At 42.2% G+C, this 19,880-nt stretch overlaps 1 protein-coding gene across 29 annotated transcripts in view; it reads right to left on the bottom strand.

The window, feature by feature from the left end:
- Nucleotides 1-19,880, bottom strand: part of NRXN1 (neurexin 1) — a 981,700-nt gene that overhangs the window by 837,538 nt on the left and 124,282 nt on the right. For 23 of the 29 annotated variants that reach the window (XM_081903670.1, XM_081903681.1, XM_081903676.1 and 20 more), the window contains one exon: nt 16,389-16,418. The exons of the other annotated variants lie outside the window; for them this stretch is intronic. In XM_081903670.1, the coding sequence (XP_081759796.1) occupies nt 16,389-16,418 (30 nt within the window). The remainder of the gene's footprint in view (nt 1-16,388; nt 16,419-19,880) is intronic. 29 annotated transcript variants of the gene reach the window in all.

Genomic DNA, 19,880 nt, shown 5'->3' with positions numbered 1-19,880 from the left:
TAATATAATAATAATTTCTTATTTATGCCCTGCCCATCTGGCTGGGGAAACCTAGCTAACCTGGGCGGCTCCCAACAGAATATTAAAAACACGATAAGACATTAAATATTTAAAACTTCCCTAAACAGGGCTGACTTCAGATGTCTTCTAAAAGTCGAATAGTTGTTTATTTCTTTGACATCTGATGGGAGGGCATTCCACAGGGCAGGCACCACTACCAAGAAGCCCCTCTGCCTGGTTCCCTGTAATTTCACTTCTGGCAGTGAGGGAACCGCCAGAAGGCCCTCAGAGCTGGACCTCAGTGTCTGGGCTGAACAATGGGGGTGGAGAATCCCCTTCAGGTATAAAGAAAGGGTTTATGAATGAACATACGCAAACTGGCCACAGAAACCCAGAAAGATGCATCCATACCTGCACAAGACATGTCACGATACTTCAAGTTACAAGAAAGGAGATTCTGAATAAACATCAGGAAGAACTTTCTGACGGTAAGAGCTGTTTGACGTTGGAAAAGACTCCCTTGGAAGTTTGTGGATTCTCCTTCCTTGGAGGTTTTGAAGCAAAGGTTGGAAGGCCATCTGTCATGGATCCTTTAGTTGATTCCTGCACTGCAGGGGGTTGGATTAGATGTCCCTCAGGGTCCCGTCCAACTCCACATTTCTATAATTCTATTGTCCAAATACTGCCCACTGCAAAGAGCATAGGATCCACATAGCCGTGGCTAATAGGCACTGGTTATTTGAAAAGCTTTGAAGCACATTTTTCTTATCCTAACTGTAGTTTCCTTCATGCATCTTCACATGATTTTTCAGTTATGACTATCACGGGTATCACTTCTTTTCTAGGAGAAAATCGTGGCCATAACAGCTCCTGCAACACATTCACTACATTTTCATCACCAAAAAATGTGCAACTGGCGCCATAAGATTAGGCTTTTTGAATCAAATTCTCGCATTCCTGCTGTGCAGGAACAGCTGTGGGGAAAAGTGGTTGGCAGTGCCTTGTTGAGGAGGTAAAGGTAGGGTTGACAGGCAATGATAGTCTCTTCTTCGGGATCCCCTTAAAAATTGTCTTCGATATCTTTTGTCAGAGTGGAAAGAAATATAGAGGGTAGTGTTCAACTGCATGTACCTACGTCCCCACAGTGGAAGGGAGTGTGGATCCAGAATTGGCCTCCACAGTCACTTACGGACACACCATTAAGATTTGTGTTCATGGAAGACAATCTTGCTTGGTCATGAGTGATCGCCAAAGAAAGACTAGAAGGTACGTACATGGTGTCAAGGTTCAGAATGCTTAAGCTGCAATCTTCTGATTGAAAAGCAGAGCCCTTCTTATGAAGCATCCTTCTGCTGCTGGAAGATAGGAGTGGGAAAGATGCTGATGAACTGTGAGGAAGTGAAGTCTGCCAGGTACGTGTGTTTATCACCTGTCCCCGTCAAAATGTGTCAGATGTTAATTTAGTAAGTGCTGCAGGAAGAACTGAAAGATGACCTGCAAATTGGGCAGCGGAGGCGGGGGAGGTAGGGAGAAATTGGGCACGTGCCATTTCTATCTGCTCAAAGGAAATAAACGAAGAGGTATGTAAATGGTTTCTTTTAGCCCAGCATGGCTGACCAGCATTGAAGTAAGGCAACACCTACGTGGATTTTTTCTAGTGAAAACAGGTGACCTCTGCCAATCACCACTAGAGCAAGCCTAATCCCCATTCCTTCAATATACAATGTGGCTTGTGGGCATGATATTGCAGTACTACTATGGAAACTTCAGCTGGTGCAGAATCCTGTGTATTAATTCCTGACAAGCCCAAACTTGGAAGACAAGACTGAGTACACCATCTACTTCCTAAACAGCTGTTTTCCAGCCAGGAAACACAAATCTCATATATTAAGGGACCATGTTTACTATGTAAGGACCACCCTGCTGAGAGCCTGAGGGAACTGCTCTTGTCTCTATTCACCTGGCCTAGATAAGACTGAGGCACTGTTAGTGAGTGGTTCCCTAGATCAGATAGGGTGGAGATCACCTGCTATTGATGGGGTTACATTTCCTCTGGAGGAGCGGGTTCATAGCTTGGAGGTACTCCTGGATCTTTAGCTGTCGCTCGAGGCTCAGGTGCCCTCAGTGGCCAAGAGTGCCTTCCACCAGCTTTGGATATGCCCTTATCTGGACAGGTGTAGCCTAACCACTGTTGTCTATGCTCTGGTAACTTCAAGGCTAGATTGCTGCAGTGTGTTATATGTAGGGCTGCCTCTGAAGGCAGCTTGGAAACTTCAGCTGGTGCAGAATTCAGTGGCCAGGTTGCTAACCAGAGGAAGACGGTTTGAGCATATTACACCAATCCTGGTCTGACTGCATTGGCTACCAATTGGTTTCTGGGTCCAATTCAAAGTGCTGGTTTTGACCTATAAAGCCTTAAACAGCTCAGGACTGCAATACCTCAAGGACTGCCTCTTTCCATATGAACCTACTCGGATCCTGAGATCATCTTCTTAGGCCCTTCTTTGTGTGCGTCCTCCTTGAGAGGTCCAGAAGGTGGCAACATGAGAACGGGCCTTTTCTGCAATGGCTCCCCATCTGTGGAATGGTCTCCCCAGGGAAGTTCACCTGGCACCTTCACTACACACCTTTAGGCACCAGGCAGAAACATTCCTTTTTAATCAGGCCTTTGGATGATTTGATTGACATCCTATGCCCTTTTAAAATGTGATAATAATAATAATAATAATAATAATAATAATAATAATAATAATAATAATAATATCAGAGTTATAATAAGCTCAGAGTCTGGGAGAAGAGCCTACCAAGCAGATCTTAACATACTGGCAGAGGGCCTTTATTGATAGCACACTGACACTATCCAAAGAGAAGTTCCATCAAACTTAATTGCAGAGACTTTTAGGCAAACACTGTTTATGTTTGGCTGAATCACCCTGAAGTGTAATCACATAGGAGAAGGAGGGCAGAACCTTCCTCAGGCGACCTATTTCCACCTGAAAATACCACACACACACACACACACACACACACACACACACACACACAGCTGCTTTTATACCTCCATGATTCCAGACCCACGTTGGTGAAGTGAACACAGCTCCAGAACATTGAGGGACATCAAAGTCATTTGGGAACGGAAATTTCAAAGGGAAAGCATTTGGAAGTGGAGAAAGGCAGCACCCCTTCTGTCCTTTCTCCAATGCAATACATTTATTGCCAAGGATGCTGCTTGTTGATGGGTGATGGGGGGGGCACCTGAAATGCAATGTGTAGCTTGACCTTCTGAAGAATAATAAGAGTTGTAGAGTTGGAAGGGGCCCAGAGGACCATCCATTCCAACCCTCCAAAATGCAAAATCTCAGCTAAAGCATCCAAGACAGATGGCCATCCAGCCTCTACTGGAAAACCTCCAAGGAAGGAGAGTCCACCACCTCCCGAGGGAGTTGGTTCCACTGCCAAACAGCATTTTCCATCAGAAAGTTATTTCTGATGATTAATCAGAATCTCCTTTCTTGTAACTTAGGAAACCTCAGCCTCATTTCCCCTTATCTGCTGTGGGAAAGGTTAGCTGCTGAGTGCAGGGGGTTTATATGAGAAAGAGCCCTGTTGCATCAAACGAAAGGCCCATAGAGTTCAGCATCCTTTTCTCAAAGTGGCCAACCAAATGTCAATGGGGAACGCTACAAGGAGGACCTGAGTGAAGCAGCACTCTGCCCACTTGTGATCTCCAGCACACCACTTCTGACAGTGGAGACAGAATAAAACCACCATGGTTAGTAGCCAGAAATCCTCCATGAATTTACCAGTCAGAACATTGGCTCCAGAACTCTAGTGACCAATGTGCCCCATATGGTTCTCTATGTACTTTCCCCATGGCATTCTAACCTATGCATAAACAACAGGATGTTCTATTATGGTAACACAATCATATTTCTGTGAAACTACCTGTAATCATCATCATCATCATCATCATCATTATTATTATTATTATTATTATTCAGGAAATGGAAGGAGCTCCTTACTATCTCCTTTAGCTGGTAAGAGTATTAGGAAATATATTTTTAGATCTCTCTCTGGCCTGTTTTCCAGTTTTTTTGGTCTCAGGAGAATTACAGCTAGGTACAAATGTTCAGGGCTTTTCTTTGTGTCTCACGGTGGGTAATTACGTAGTTTGACATAGATAGGTGCGAGGATTTTATATGCCACACTTCATGAGGAAAGAGACAGCTGGGTTGGACAAGAAGACCTTCCTTTCTATATCTTTGGCTGAATTACATTTAGCGGGAAGGCTGAAAGCATATTTGAGTGGACTCAGACAATCAGAGTTCTCATGTGCCTGCACCCGTGTTTATTTTCACAGTAATGTCAAACAGGTAGGCACCTACTGAAACGAGGTTATGTGCTGAAGTCCAATGAAGAAGAAGAGATAAAGTCTCCCACCCCATATAGTCCGGATGTGCACATTCTTTAAGACCACTGTAGTCATGCCCTGTTTGCTCCAGAGACTACTCAAGGAGGACACAGAACATGATCAGTGAGGGGTGAATGGCCTGGGGAGGGTTCTTGAACTTCCTCATCCCTGTATCACCGCAAGAGGCATATTGGGGCTGAATCTCGAACAGTAAATACCGAACAAGCAGTGAATACGAACAAACAATTAAGACTCAAACAATATTGCTATCTTGTGTGTCCCCTTTTTTATAATAGGAGCTGCCTTGTATAGCAGATGCAATTTTCATGTAAACCATCTAGAACGGTGGTTCCCAATAAGTCAAGTCCTGCAGACTCCCTGTTTTCCAAAGGCCAAGCCATGAACCCCCTACTTTTGACAATTTAGATATCTGTATGGCAGTTTTTGTTATGTGAATGGTGCCACAGACTCCCTGGGTGGGTTACCTAGCCCCCCTGGGGTCCAAGGACCACCAATTGGGAACCACTGATTTAGAAGATAATGTTTAGAATAAATAATAATAATAATAATAATAATAATAATAATAATAATAATAATAATAATTTATTTATATCCCACCCTCCCCAGCCGAAGCCAGGTTCAGAGCTGCTATCAACAGTAAAAGTAACACAGTTTACATAAAATCACATTCAATTAATTGAAATACATTCTAAAATCAATTCATTCTAAAATCAATTCAGAATCAAATTAATGGCAACCATTGGGCTAGCGTTCTTTGAGGATTACCAAAGGAGGTGGTCAGACTGTGCCTTGGCCAAATGCCTGGTGGAACAGCTCTGCTTTGCAGGCCCTGACGAAAGCTGTCAAGTCCCTCAGGGCCTTAGTCTCTTCTGACAGAGCATTCCACCAGATCGGGGCCACAGCCAAAAAAGCCCTGGCTCTGGTTGAGGCCAGTCTAACCTCCCTGTGGCCCAGGACCTCCAAGATGTTTTTGTTTGAAGACCCTAAGGTCCACCGTGGGATATGCCAGGAGAGGCGGTCCTGTAGGTACGAGGGTCCTAGGCCATATAGGGCTTTAAAGGTTAAGACCAGTCTCAAGGGCAGCCCCACATAGAGTGAGTTACAATTATAGTACAGGAATAATTTTTAATATGGTAATTAGATGTCAAAGACTGATGGGATGCTGATGAGTGTGCACTGGGGGAAGAGGGGCTGGAGTCTGACTCAGGAGAGGGGGACAGTGGTTTGTGGAGATTTGTACCAGCCAGGAGGAAAGAGTCACAGGCAGGGGAAGCTTCAGAGCTGAAGGGTGGAGCACAGGGTGGGTCAGAAGAAGAGGAGGAAGAGGCAAGTCAGGCAAGTGAAGGGCCAAGTTCTTCTCATGCAGCACTGTCTCCCAGAACCAGGATGGAATTGAAAAGGGGTGCATGCAGCCTGTCAGTGAAAGATACCAGTGGAGAGGGAGTGGTGCAACTGTTCCATGGAGTGTGGACTTGGGAATAGCTGCCTAGTAGTTAGATTAGTATACAGTCATACCTCGGGTTGCGAACGTGATCCATGCGGGAGGCATGTTCGCAACCCGCAGTGTTCACAGCCTGAAGCGTCGCGTCTGCGCACGTCATTTTGCGCTTCTGCGCATGTGCAAGCACCGAAACCTGGAAGTAACCAGTTCCAGTACTTCCAGGTTCAGCGCAGTTTGCAGCCCAAAAACGTGCAACCCTCAGCGTTCGTAACCCGAGGTATGACTGTATATGGATATCCAGATGTACAGAAGCGACTGTGTTATCTTTGACAATACAGTGGTACCTCGGGTTAAGTACTTAATTCGTTCCGGAGGTCTGTACTTACCCTGAAACTGTTCTTAACCTGAAGCACCACTTTAGCTAATGGGGCCTCCTGCTGCTGCCGCACTGGCGGAGCACAATTTCTGTTCTCATCCTGAAGCAAAGTTCTTAACCTGAAGCACTATTTCTGGGTTAGCGGAGACTGTAACCTGAAGCGTATGTAACCTGAAGTGTATGCAACCCGAGGTACCACTGTAAATACTTAACTACCTGCCATGCACATTCCTTTGGTTGGGGAGCGCCCTTGACAGTAGAGCACTGAACGAAGACTGGGGAGAACCAGTTCAAATCCTCTCAGCCATGAAGATCGCGGGGTGGGGGTGGGGGAGCCACATCCAGCTTCTCCCCTGCTTGCCCTGGAAATTTCCCCAGACTGTCCCCAGGCCACACACACAGCCCAGTCTTTACACCTCACACAATTTTTGGTTGGTTGGAATGAACCCTTGAACTTTGCCTCTTGCGTCTCTGAATGGAGAGTGGAGTGTTCCTCTACTCCTGCTGTAACCTATTACCTAACAGTAATTGGGATGGGGTGGAATCTTCAAATGTCCTTGAGCTTCTTGGATAAAGGCTAGAATACAAATGTAAGGTTCTCAAAGTGGTTGTTTGGACACCTTTCAACTCTTGTCTTCTGTGCCTCCTTTCCTTACAAACTGATATTGTGTGCTGATTTTTGTTGGTGTCATTTATTGTAATAATTAATAACAGAAGTTGATGATGCAATATGGATCACAGAGGTGGAATTCCATGAAAACAGGCAAGGTGAGATCCTGGCTCACTGGATAGGATTGTGAGTAGCTGAATGCCTGCATGCTCTTTTTAACCAGTAGTCATTTGTGCCATAGAAGATATCACCTTGCCTCTTCTGTATCTCTCATGCTGGAAATGTGAATTTTTTAAAAAGCAAATCTTATTCTCATTCTGAGCGAACAGCAGAGATGACACACGTGCTAAAATGATTTATGTCCCTGGGCAGGAGGCTCCTAGACTTGGTAATTCTGAGGTAGGAAGTCAGAAGGGTTAGTAGAACTGGATGACTTCCAAAAGTCTTCTAGGACTTTTTTTTAAATAAAAGACTTGGTGTATTCCCAAAAATATATATATAAAGATTCTTTATGGATGGTGATGACACAGAGACTTGCTGGGTTTCTGAGGGCGAGGGCAGCAGGTAGCAGAAGAGCTGAGAAAAATGCTAAATAACTTGTTTTTATTTAGGCTAATTCTGAGCCTAAGTTCTTCAGTGCAATTCTATACAAACTTATCTGAGGTTACGCCCCAGCAAACGTAATGGGGCTTACTTTTGCATAGGACTGCACTCTTACTAAACTCCCCTAAATGCATCACCTCAAAAAATCCACCATTATTTGCTAAATAATATTTCCTACACCAGGCTAGGGCTATGAACACTTTGAGACAGCGGTTTCTAAAGCCTGGTCCAGAGATTCTGTATGGATTTGTAGGGAAACCTACACCACTGCTAGAACTTCTGAGTTTGTTTTGAAATTAGAGCATGGTGCTGAAAACGCCAAGGTTGCAAGTTTGATCTTTGTAGCGGACAACTACATATTCCTGCATTGCAGGGGGCTGGACTAGACAATTCTCAGGGTCCCTTACAACTCTATAATTTCATGATTCTGCCTGGATATAGTATTTATTCATCGTGTGTGTGTGTGTGTGTGTGTGTGTTTTACAGACAGTAATGGATTGTTTCATGTGATATTGTGAGCCATTGGAGAGGCAAAAAGACAGGATATAAATATTTTAAGGCATAAGAATTTCCCTCCCTTCACCCACAAAATAAAGAGCCCCAGGACCTTTTAATGAGCATGAAACTAATCCAAAACAGCCCGCTCCATAATCACTTCTCCTGATGACCAAACGAACTAATACGCTGTCTGGATTAAGCCTAAGTTTCTTTGCCAACAAATAATTGATCACCGGTCTCAGGCAGTGGTTCAAGATCTCCACTGCCTCCCATAAATCTGTTGGGAAAGGGTGTTGACCTCCATGACAGTCCCGATCTTTGGATGATAATATTTATTTATTTATATTTGTTTGTTTGTTTGTTTGTTTTTAGGGGGGAATACAGACCACATAATCACACACATAATGAATTATCAGACGAGCAAGATACCAAAATATACATAATCCAATTTATATTATTGCTTTTGAATTCTGGTGCTGGAGGAGACTCTTGAGAGTCCCATGGACTGCAAGAAGATCAAACCTCTCCATTCTTAAGGAAATCAGCCCTCAGTGCTCACTGGAAGGACAGATCCTGAAGCTGAGACTCCAATACTTTGGCCACCTCATGAGAAGAGAAGACTCCCTGGAAAAGACCCTGATGTTGGGAAAGATGGAGAGCACAAGGAGAACAGGACGACAGAGGATGAGATGGTTGGATAGCGTTCTCAAAGCTACCAGAATGAGTTTGACCAAACTGCGGGAGGCAGTGGAAGACAGGAGTGCCTGGCGTGCTCTGGTCCATGGGGTCACGAAAAGTCGGACATGACTAAATGACTAAACGACAACAACAACAATAATTTATATTATGTCCGAGTAGGCTTGCTGATTTTTATTTTTATTAGTTTTCAGCAGGCATCTAAAACAATATAGCAAGAGCACTTGGCAACGTGGTTCAATGATAGTGCATAGTACTTAATAAATAAAGTTTTTTTGTGTTGTAGAAAACCAGAGAAAATGTTTTCCATTCTCCTTTTCACTCCAGTTATGGTCCTTTGCCACAGAGGGACAGAACTAACATTACTGTAAAGCAGTGGTTCCTAAAGAAGGCTGGACATGTGGGTCACTGGGGGGTTACCTAGTGGGGGTGCTAAGAGGCAAGGGGGTGGCAGGGGAGGGTGCTGGGGGTTTAAATGACTATCGGACTTTGAAAAGCTGGAATCACTGAATCAAACTCATCAATGTTGTTGAATAAAACTAAATAGTTTTAATTTAAAAGTTCAATAAATTGCTTCTTTTTTAAAAAAAAATCCTGCTATTATTTTCCTCAGTGGGTCATACAAACGTTTATTCTGAATAATGCTTTTTATAGGGTAGTGGGAACTGGAGACGAGTTTATAGAGCAAAGAGGGTAGTGGCCCGGAAAAGTTTGGGAACCACTGGTGTAAAAGCATTAAGTGATATCAAAGTGTGGGGTTTGGTTCCCACACTGATGTTATGGAGAGGATGTTTCATCGTGCCAGCATATGCCCTTTACATCAAATTTTAATAATCCTTCCTTTAATTTCATTAATTCCGTTACCATGCATTCATACAGGAAATTAACACAGCATAACTTTTGAAGGTCAATCAATCCTTATGCATAAGATTACTGAAATAATATGCGAGCCCTCCTGTTTCATAATGTCATATGATATTTTTTTAAAAGACATTTGAAGAAATTATCATTACATATTCAAAGAAAGAGAGAGAGATCTGCTTTGCCTTGTACATTACACAGAAGTGTGATATCTCTGCTGTATCATGCTCTTGGCAGCAAAGTCTATGACAGCAAGTGGCTGAACTGGTGTGACAACAGGAATTCTTACATCAAACCTCAAGCAGCTCAGGCAAAAGGACTCCCCATGTTTGCATTCTAGCTTCTATGTGGGAAGGGGAAGTTGTCAGTACCCTGACACCTATCACAACAGATAGATGTTAACGTGCTTTAATTACTTTCACTGGTCGTTTTAATGATCCCTGTTTTAATTTTTTTTCATGGACAATGTTAATATTTCCTGTAAACAGCTTAGAAGTTTTAATCTGATCAAGCAGTATATAAATTTTGTTAAAGAAACTAATTAAATAAAAATAAAAATATCATCATCATCATCATCATTATTATTATTATTTATACCCCGTCCATCTGGGCAGCTCCCAACAGAATACTAAAAACACGATAAAAGATTAAACATTAAAAACTGCTTCCAGGTGTCTTCTAAAAGTCAGATAGTTGTTTATTTCCTTAACATCTGATGGCAGGGCATTCCACAGGGAGGGTGCCACTACTGAGAAGGCCCTCTGCCTGGTTCCCTGTAACTTGGCTTCTTGCAGTGAGGGAACTGCCAGAAGGCCCTCAGAGCTGGACCTCAGTGTCTGGGCAGAACGATGGGGGTGGAGACGCTACTTCAGGCATACAGGGCCGAGGCCAGTATACCTGAAGGTATACCTAATGTACCTAACATACAGGCTTTAGGCCCACATGGGACTTTGTCAAAGAGATTGGGAAACACAGGGGAGGAAACGCCATGACAAGGTGGCTCCAGAAAGGGTGCAAAGTAAAGCTGCTTTTGAAATGAGACAGCACTTTTTGCAAACACTTTCTCCTCGCATGAAAAGCACCCGCTTTTCATTATCAGGACTTATATGTCCTGATAATGCCTCTCAGCGGCAGCCTTCTAAAATTCTAGCCTTCCTGCTTAGTTATGGTAGAAGCTCCACACTGGGACTGGCGGAGGAAGAGGCGTGCGCCGGGAGCGCACCGCCCCCGGCAGCACGATCCCGGCGGGGTGCCCTCACAGCTGTCCCCCTGCTGGGTGCCACGCCCCTACGGGCACCATGCCACACCCCCAGGATGCACACCAGCCCCGCCCCCGCCTGCTCTCCGCCCCTGATGCCAGAGCATGAAGCTCCACCACTGCACGCTGGTTCACAAGACACCGCTTGGTCAGATTGTTAAGTCACGCCTGCGCATTAAGGCTACAGAACAGCAGTGAGGAACCTTTTTCAGACTGAGAGCTGGCACTCCGTTAAGGGGAACTTTCAAAGGGCCATATGTCAGGCAAGGTTAAAGCCAGAGGCAAATTGGGGCAGGGGGTGGGTGGGCAGGCAGTAACTCTGCCGCATTCCTTTTTTGCAACAGGCCATGCAGAAGTCAAGACACCCTCCTATGCATCTCTCCATCCAGGAACAGCTAGAGAGGCACTGTCACAGTTGAATGACACATCCCACCTGGGGAAAAACACTTGGGTGGGGGAAGGTACACAGTAGGGCTGAGAGGAAGGGGTAAGTACAGCTGGGGAGGGAGTTATCTCCCAGTTTACCCAGAGATGCAAGTGTCACTAGCAGCCTAATCCCAAAGCACACTGCACTGCTGTATGAATTGGGGCCTGCAAACACACTATACCAATGCAATGCAATGCAAGCACGTAGCAAAATGCTTTGCTGCCACTGCAGTTGCATCATTCATAGCAAAAGGGGTGCTTGGAAATTTTTCATGCCATTTTTCAATTACTTTCTGGCAGCCCCATTTGTTTTGTTTTCTGGTCTATTATTGCCTCATATGTTTCATTTTTTTTCAGTGAGTCTCATTATTCTTATTTTTAAAAATCTCATTCATTTAGCTTCTACATTTATTGCAATGAAGACCCAGCCTGTATTCTGATGTCTGCACTTTTGGAGTTTTCCACCCAAATGCCATGACTTGTGCCAATGTTGCACGGTGCCCTTAAGCTCTCAGACATGCCAGGTTTCAGATATATTGGGGGAAGGGTCCCTGTGTAATACACAATTAAATAGGTTTCCCATTCTCTAAGCATCCCAGTGTTTAGTGCTTCAGGCAGAGAAGTATTCATGCCTTCACACTTTCAGAACACCCCAAGAATCCCCCTCCCAAAAAAAAGTTCCCTAGATGTAACCTTATATAAATGCAATGCAAAGCAATGTTGTGCCCCTTTGTAAGTTTCAGAAATCCCCCACCTTAATAAACAAATGGGAGAAACTAAAGAAAAGGATTTATTTCACATAGAAATAGATTAAAAATGAATGGATATGCCCTTGTTTCATTTTGCATTTGTTTTTGAAACAAATGCATACCCCTAGCAATTCATTATTTTAAACTGCTATACTAATATAGTAAACATGAATGTCGGATACGCTGCAAGGTATAATCTGGGATTGCAGAAAATTTGATCATGGCTTTGCCTTCTTCCATAAATCTTTCTAAAGGTCATTTCACACATGTATATTGATTGAGTGCACAATGAAGAAATAGCCCGCATGTGTGTGAATGACCCAGCAGAAGATGAGTCACCACAGATACAACTTTCGCATCACCAAGTATCAGCTAAGACAGTGCTTTTCAGCAGAGACAGCTAAAACACTGAGTGGAGATTTATGAGATATGGATTAACCAAGTGATAAGAGAGAGGGAAAGAGAAATTTATATGTGTATACTGGAGTATTTTGGGCGGGGGTTAAAGCATTGCAGCAGAAAGTTTTCAACCAAGGATAATAGTATAATAAGAACACAATCCTATGAATGTTTACTCAGGAATAAGTTCCACTAGGTTCAATGGGGCTTACTTCCAGGTAAGTGTGCACTGGACTGCAGTGCGAGAAGGTAAAAATGTACTCAAGCCCACCAAATAAATATTAAGAATTTGAGAACCACCAAATAAATATTGAGAATTTGAGAACCAGCTGTGTTGGCCAGTGCTGGTTGATTTAAATAAAATATAAGAAAAGCTGCCACATACCATGCATCCATTTTCCATGCAGTACTATATACTGCCTGATATTGCAGTGTCATGAACAGAGCAAATTTTCAATTCCCATTTTTCCTTCCATTCACAGCAATAATTTGCATGCAATATAAATTATCAATAATACTCCAAATCGCACATCTCACTGCTCTCACATCAAAGGAATGAATGTAAGCAAGAGAGCAAAATGTCAGAAAAATAACCCAGTCAAACTGAAAATGATGTGGTTGGACTATTTTAGCTGGATCACGGCTCATATCCTCATTTGACATGAAATGGGAGCAATTCTCCATGTAGCTCTTAACCTGACATTTCCTGTAAATATGGGTTTCGGATAATTAGTCTAACTAGACATCAAGGCACAATCCTTTTCTTCTTTGCTTTCCTCAGAGAAAATTCATTAAGCTTTCACAAGGCCTGTTGCATATGACATACTGTCAATAGGCAAATATTACAGAATTGAATATTATATTGTCAGTAGATGAACATTCAGGCACAATCCCCGTTAAGCTTGAAAGGGGATACAAATATGTCTAAAGGCTTCTTGGTTTTTGCTTGGTTTTTTTAACTACACATGAAGCAGAAAACGTGACAATTTAATTGTGATTTGGAAGGTCATCTTTAAGGCAGGGGTTGGCAACGTGATACCATGGGTGCATTGGAACTGCCCCCTGGCACCAACACAAACACACACCATTACAGCATCTGAGAACACAAACACACATTATTACTCACTCCCCCTCCCCCAGTCATGATGTGGTGGGGGCATTTACCTTTTTCCTCCCTTGAAAAGGATATAGAGTTGAAGGAGGAAGTTGGAAGAGTGATGTTCTTTCCACTTCTCTTTCCAGCTCTATGTGCTTATCCCCTGCTTAGTTTAATTCTACTGGACCCAACTTTGACCAACTCTGAGAGGGGCTGTCCTTGGGGAGAGAAAACAGTGAATAGGGATAGGGAACTGTCCATGGTACTGGCTCAAAAATCCAAAATGTGCCCACGTGCCTAAAAATTGGCAACCCAGTTGCAACTGTCTAGATGCAATTAGTTTTCTACCCTTTTGCCACTCCACAACAGGTCCTACAACGATGACGTTTAAATCTCAAGAACTCTATCATTACTTTTCATGTATTCTAAGCCTACCATAACACAGACTCAATAGGCTATAGGGCTACTTTTTTAACTTTTCATTTCAAGACACTAAAATAAAACAAAAATTTCAAAAGCCATATAATAGCCACTATTCTTTTTGGGGGGGGGGGTTGGGGGGCAGAGTTGTCTAGAATTCACTGTACAGCAGAATCCAGATAATGAAGGGAAATGAAAGAATAAACCTACCCACAATTATAACAGAATGAAAAGGGTTTTATTGGTGGTTTATAACACATTCGGTGAAATTTAGTGTGTGGTGTTCTTATGGGGGTGGACATTCCATGCTCATCCTGCTATTAATCCAGTGCAATTATTTTGCTAAAACAATATTCCTCCAGGAAAAAAGAATAATTAGGCATATTACACACCTTGGCATTTTAACCTAAAGATAAGCGTGTTGATTTCCACAAGAAGGAAAAAAACCAACCCTATGTTTCATTTTTCTCTTTGAAATCAGTAGTGACAAAATGGGCTTCACTATGCCTAGGACTCCACTTTGCTTTCAATTACAGTACACTAACTCAATTTCAAACTTACCCAAATGATATCATACAAGGTTTGATTCACTCTCTCAAGACAGGTAAACAAAACAAGGATAAAAGGCAAGCATTTCCCCACTCTTCTGCCAATTCTCCTATCTCTTTCCCCCGTTTTATTTTAAAGGGTGTTGATAAAAACGAAGATAATAGCTTAGGAAGGAAATCTCACCGGCTTCTGTAGCAGAAAACCAGTTGCACTCGGACTTACACATCACTGTAGTTGGGCCTGGAGCAATATTGTCCACTCGGTCACTATCTGGCGGTATCATCCTCGTAGCTGCCTTTGACAGTTTTACATTTTGCCAGGCATTGAGAAGAGAATACATACCTCAGAAGGTGACTCGACTTCAGCTCCCCTTCTCCAACACCTGTCTCCGATCCTTCTTCCATGCTGCTCCCTTAATCCTGGAAGAGCTGCCCACCAACACTTCCAGCAATCTCCTTTAACCAATAGGGACCCCCACCCCACCCAATTTCTCCTCTGAATCTCTCCACACAATGCATTTCTTCTGCAAAGTCTTTCTAAGACCATGTAACTGATTTCGCTCCTCAGAGCGGTCAGCTACGACAAGTTAACCCTTGCCTAAAATCCTGCCGGTTTCCTCACTCTTCCCCCCCCCCCATGCATGACACTAAGATCATAAACCGATCGGAAAAGGAATGTGCCACCTATTATGGTCTACACACTGCCTGGTATAATGGTGGTGCTAGTAAGCATCAGGTACGGACTACAATGACTTTATTTATATGCAATTACTTTAGATTTCCTTTTAAAAATAAGAGCAGCAATTTTCAGCTTAGTGGTCGATTTTTGATTCGGAGGATCCATTTGCCTATCTTTCCTACTTGCAACCCCTTACCTTGAGTCTGATGCAGTGTTTCACAGTAAAAAACATACCTACCTCCCATCACCACAGTGCACCAACACTAAATACACATGTTTGCATCACTCAGACATACATTGAAAGTATATATAGATGACATTCAAACAAAACTTTAAAGAAGGAAGGAAGTCATGTAATACCTTTACTTTTACCTATGGATTTGATGAAATGGTTCCATGAAGAAAGCATTGCCAGACAAAAAAGAGAGAGAACAAAGAAGAGAAACAACAGTAAGAGTCATGTGTGTGTAAATGTAAATGCTGTCACAATTCAAGAACATGAAAAGAGACAAGGCATGAAACAAGTGTTTGAAGACAAATGGAAATGCAATTGGTGTCGCATTTTAAGAATGGCTGCTTTGCAACCTTCATGTCCATGCAGGAGAACACAGAAGTAACCCATGCTTCATTTTCAAACGAGTGACACAGAAGTAACATGAACACTGACTTTAAAGGGAGCGGGGTTTGTACACGGTGATGGGGAAACACCACTTATTTCATCATGTTGCAAAACTGTATTCTGAGCATTCCAGAAGCCAGGAGCGAGTGCTTTCCGCATTTTCAAAACAGTCATGCATTAATGCAAAGCAGGACTCTCTTGCTAGGTTCAAACTCAAGACTCTTCTCTTTCGCAATCTATCTTGGGAGTACGGCTCCCTTTGCTCTTTGTTGTGCCTAAAACACACAGCCATTTCCCAATCAGATCTTCACTCTTTTCTCTTTTTTTTGCTGACAGTTATTATATTGCAAGTAGGGTAAGGGAGACAGTTGAAAAAAAGGAGAGAGAAGGAAATCAAAAGATTTGAGGAGCAAATTAAAAACAAAACAAAAACCAAAAGCAGTTTCTACGTAGCACTATTCATATTATGTATATAAATATACACACAACAACAACAAAAAGAAAAAAAATAATGTGACTGCGATCGTGTGCTTATTTGCAGCCCAAGAAAGCTCGCAAGCATTTGGCCATCATTTGCCATGATGGATTTTGAAGCAGCTACAGAAGAAAAAAGGAAACAAACCAAAATGAAATAAAGGAACAATGAAAGCAGAGTGGAAAAGGAGCAGAGCCCATACCTTGGTCGCCCATCATCAAGTGCGCCAGACCTTAAAGGGAAACAAGAGCACAGTCAGCAATGAATAAGGGTGCACGGGAAGGTGGTATTGTCACAGTGACCCCCAAAAAATGTTTTTTGCAACAGGCATCTGTTTCCTGTGAGATGTTTTCCATTACAGTGGAAAATTAAAACAGCATTTTTCAACCACTGGTTGGAATGCTTTTCGTGGGGTTGGGAAAGGGGCAAAGGGGCCATTTGGCTTCTATTCTAACACAGATTAACGCTGCCCTGTACAGCTTCTTCCCTAGGCATTAAAGTTGGGCTGAAGACAAAAAAAAAATAAGAAAATCATTTCAAGTTCAACAAATTCCTGGAACACTCAGTCTCCCAATTTCATCGTTTTCAGTAGGAGGACACTTAGCTGCAAAATAGCTTTCTCTTTTTTTCCCCTCCCGAATTTCCAAACGTAGAACAGTGTCAACCTGAAGAATGGGCTGGGTCTGATCTTTTTCCCCTCGTTGAAAATGAGCATTTCAAATAATTAAACAAAATAATTCCTTTGTCACATTGAAATGATAATGCAAGGGATGTCTCCTTGTTTGTGTGAAACATTTGAGTAGAATAAGATCTGTTCCTGAGCAGGAAAATTGTTAGTCATCCATTGGGATGGAAGCAAATATCAGCATTAATTGTAACTGGGGAGAAAATCCCTTTGGTTCGGCACCAAGTAGTTTCTCCAAATTAAAATATGCTGTGCTTAAAGTACATTGATGCTGAAATCAGTTTCCCAATTAACTCTCCCGCCCCCCTGCCGATTGTGGAGAACTGAAGTTTTAATTGGGCTAAGCAAAGCAAGTTCTCCAAATCCATTTTTTTTAAAAAAAAATGAGCTAAAGCAATTGCAAAAGAATTGGTATATTTTCCCCCCTCATAAGCATATTTGGCATATCACATCTTATATCCCCTTAAATAAAAGTTTAGCTCTTATGCCACTTTATAAATACATGCTTAGCAAATTGGTTTAGGGGGAAAATCCAAATAGTAGTCATCTAGATGCCCCCCAAGCTATAAAATTGTGCTTCTCTCCCTCTGGAACAATTTCATGGTACATCCCACATTCTTTTTTTGGTTGGTTCACACAAAGAAGGTGTGCAATAGAATAATATGCTGGTTTTTGCTGGAAGGTAAGATTCCTAAGTTTGAGATTTTTAATTCACATAAAAAATTAGGCGCACACATAAGACATATAACAAGTGATCTGGAGGAAGGAAATATTTCAAAAGCAGAGAGCCCACACCCCAAAGACGCCACTTCATATAATCAATCAGTTGACGAAATAAGGTTTTAAACAATGTAATAAGTTTTTCATTGAATGCAGTATGTCTTCTAAATTGACAATTAATCTGTATTAAGTATCTGGACACATGAAGAATCTTATTTTGGCTTCTGTTGCAGTAAACCATGTTTTGTTTTGTTTTTTACGTTTTAAAAATTCTGATCCTGTAGCATAAACTCAATGACAGCCTCAAAAATTGCATGGTTTTAGAAAAGACAAGATGGGAGTCCACCAATCTATGTCAACTCTGCAATAAGTGCCAATATACTAAGTGAAGGAAGTCTGTAATGATTTCAGCTTTGTGGTTAGAGTGTAAGCTTGTTTACTCAGAAGTAAGTCCCACTTAGCTCCCACCTGGGGCTTCATCCCAACTAATAGCGCTTAGGATTGCGGCTTTCGTTGAGCTGTAACTTTGGCTCATGAGTGTAGTGTTTTCCAATTTCCTTTCCTTTGTGGATTTATAATTGTCTCTAGGATTGGAAATTGGTTGTACCAGGTTCTTTGTGACTGAAGATTCTCCTCTACTGGAAAAAAAATATCACTAAGCAATTTGTGCTTTTTGAATGAATATAACATATAACTATATCATGTCTTCCAAAAGATGTGGGCTCCTGAATTAGAAAGAGCATGTTCCATGAAACCGTGTCAATCAAAATCATTTCATGTTCCATGAGAAATATGCTCAAGGTTTTATGTCTACTAGTACCTTAATTTTCTCTTTTTCATTTATTTATTGCTTGTGAGATTGATTGGGGGTTCTGGGGTCATAAGAGGGCTGGTACTGGAAGAGGGAACTGAAAAGCTCCTGTATGCAAGTAAAACACAATATGAAGCACCATCTGGGTCCTGGGTTTCTTTAGAGCACAAGGAAAATTGTATTTTGCAATACGATAAATCACTGTGAAAATGAGCCTTTAAGTTTGTTTTTGTTGTTGTTTAAAAAAATGTGGGCAAGGGCTGAAATAAGTATCGATGTCTTGGATACAATGGTTACGGTGGGACAGAAAACAAAACAAATAAACCTCAAAACCCTGAACATCTCCTATGTGCATAAAGTTGCAGGAACAAGAGTGAGACCATCAATGCTCTTTCCAATAGTTCAGGGATGGGCAACCTATGGCCTTCCAGATGCTGTTGGACTACAACACCCATCATCCCTGGCCATTGGTTATGCTGGCTGCAGGTGATGGGAGCTGGAGTCCAGCAATGTCAGGAGGGCCATGGGTTCCCAATCCCTGTTTGCACACATTAGTGCCTGCACATTCCTGCTCCTAGTGAATGCCTAGAATTCTCTGCAGAGCCAGGGTGCATACAATCCCAGCTCATTTTATTCTGACATATACATACTGAAATATGTAGAATAGAGGAAGCTCCCTTTGGTCCCTCTACCTTAGTACTGGCTTCAGTGACCGGAAGTGGCTCTCTGGGGTTTCAGGCAAGAATCTATCCCAGTCCTAACTAGAGATGCAGAAGAACTGCTCGCAAAGCATGGCCAGTTGTGTGGGTTTCCCAGAACATTTTGACTTGCATGTCATAATTTGAAAATATTCACCTTGCATTGAGAAATGTTCTGATGTCCTAGATCAAGTGCCAGGAACCTCTGGCCCTCTAGATGTTGTTGAATTAAGACTCCCACTGGCCATGCTTGCTGGGACTAATTGGAGAAGTAGCTCAGCAACAATTGTAGGACTACTGTAAAGGTTCTCCACACCTGTCTTATAAGAGTGGTCTCTATTTTACCTGCAGTTAGCAAAAGTTTTGAAACGGCCAAGCTTGCCCAGTATTTATTTGCAATTGGCACCCATTCATTGTTACTGGTGAACTTATGACACGGAAAAGGTTTTTTATTTTTCTTTCCTTTTTAGGTGGGTATTCTTAAAAATGCTCAGGACACAAGAACAGATTGTTTTAAAGCAAAAAACAAACAAACAAGAAACTCTAGATAGGTGTTTGATTAAATATTACTATGCACTACAACTAGAAACTTAATGTCCACATTGAAGCCCTACCCTAAGGATTTATATCTGCAAAACAGCTAGACTGGTTCAAGGTACTTTAGTACTTAAAATGATTCATTTAACATTAGAAATGATGCACCATGACTTCTTCTACTGCTGAGCATCATGCCAAAAAAGGAATCGTGTAAATGAGTCCTAAGAGATTTAGAATATATAG

This window comes from Podarcis melisellensis (genome assembly GCF_964234715.1).
Source record: "Podarcis melisellensis genome assembly, chromosome: 3".
In the NCBI taxonomy this organism is placed as follows: domain Eukaryota; kingdom Metazoa; phylum Chordata; class Lepidosauria; order Squamata; family Lacertidae; genus Podarcis; species Podarcis melisellensis.
The sequence above is the reverse complement of the archived record's forward strand: the minus strand, read 5'-3'. Positions and strand labels throughout refer to the sequence as shown.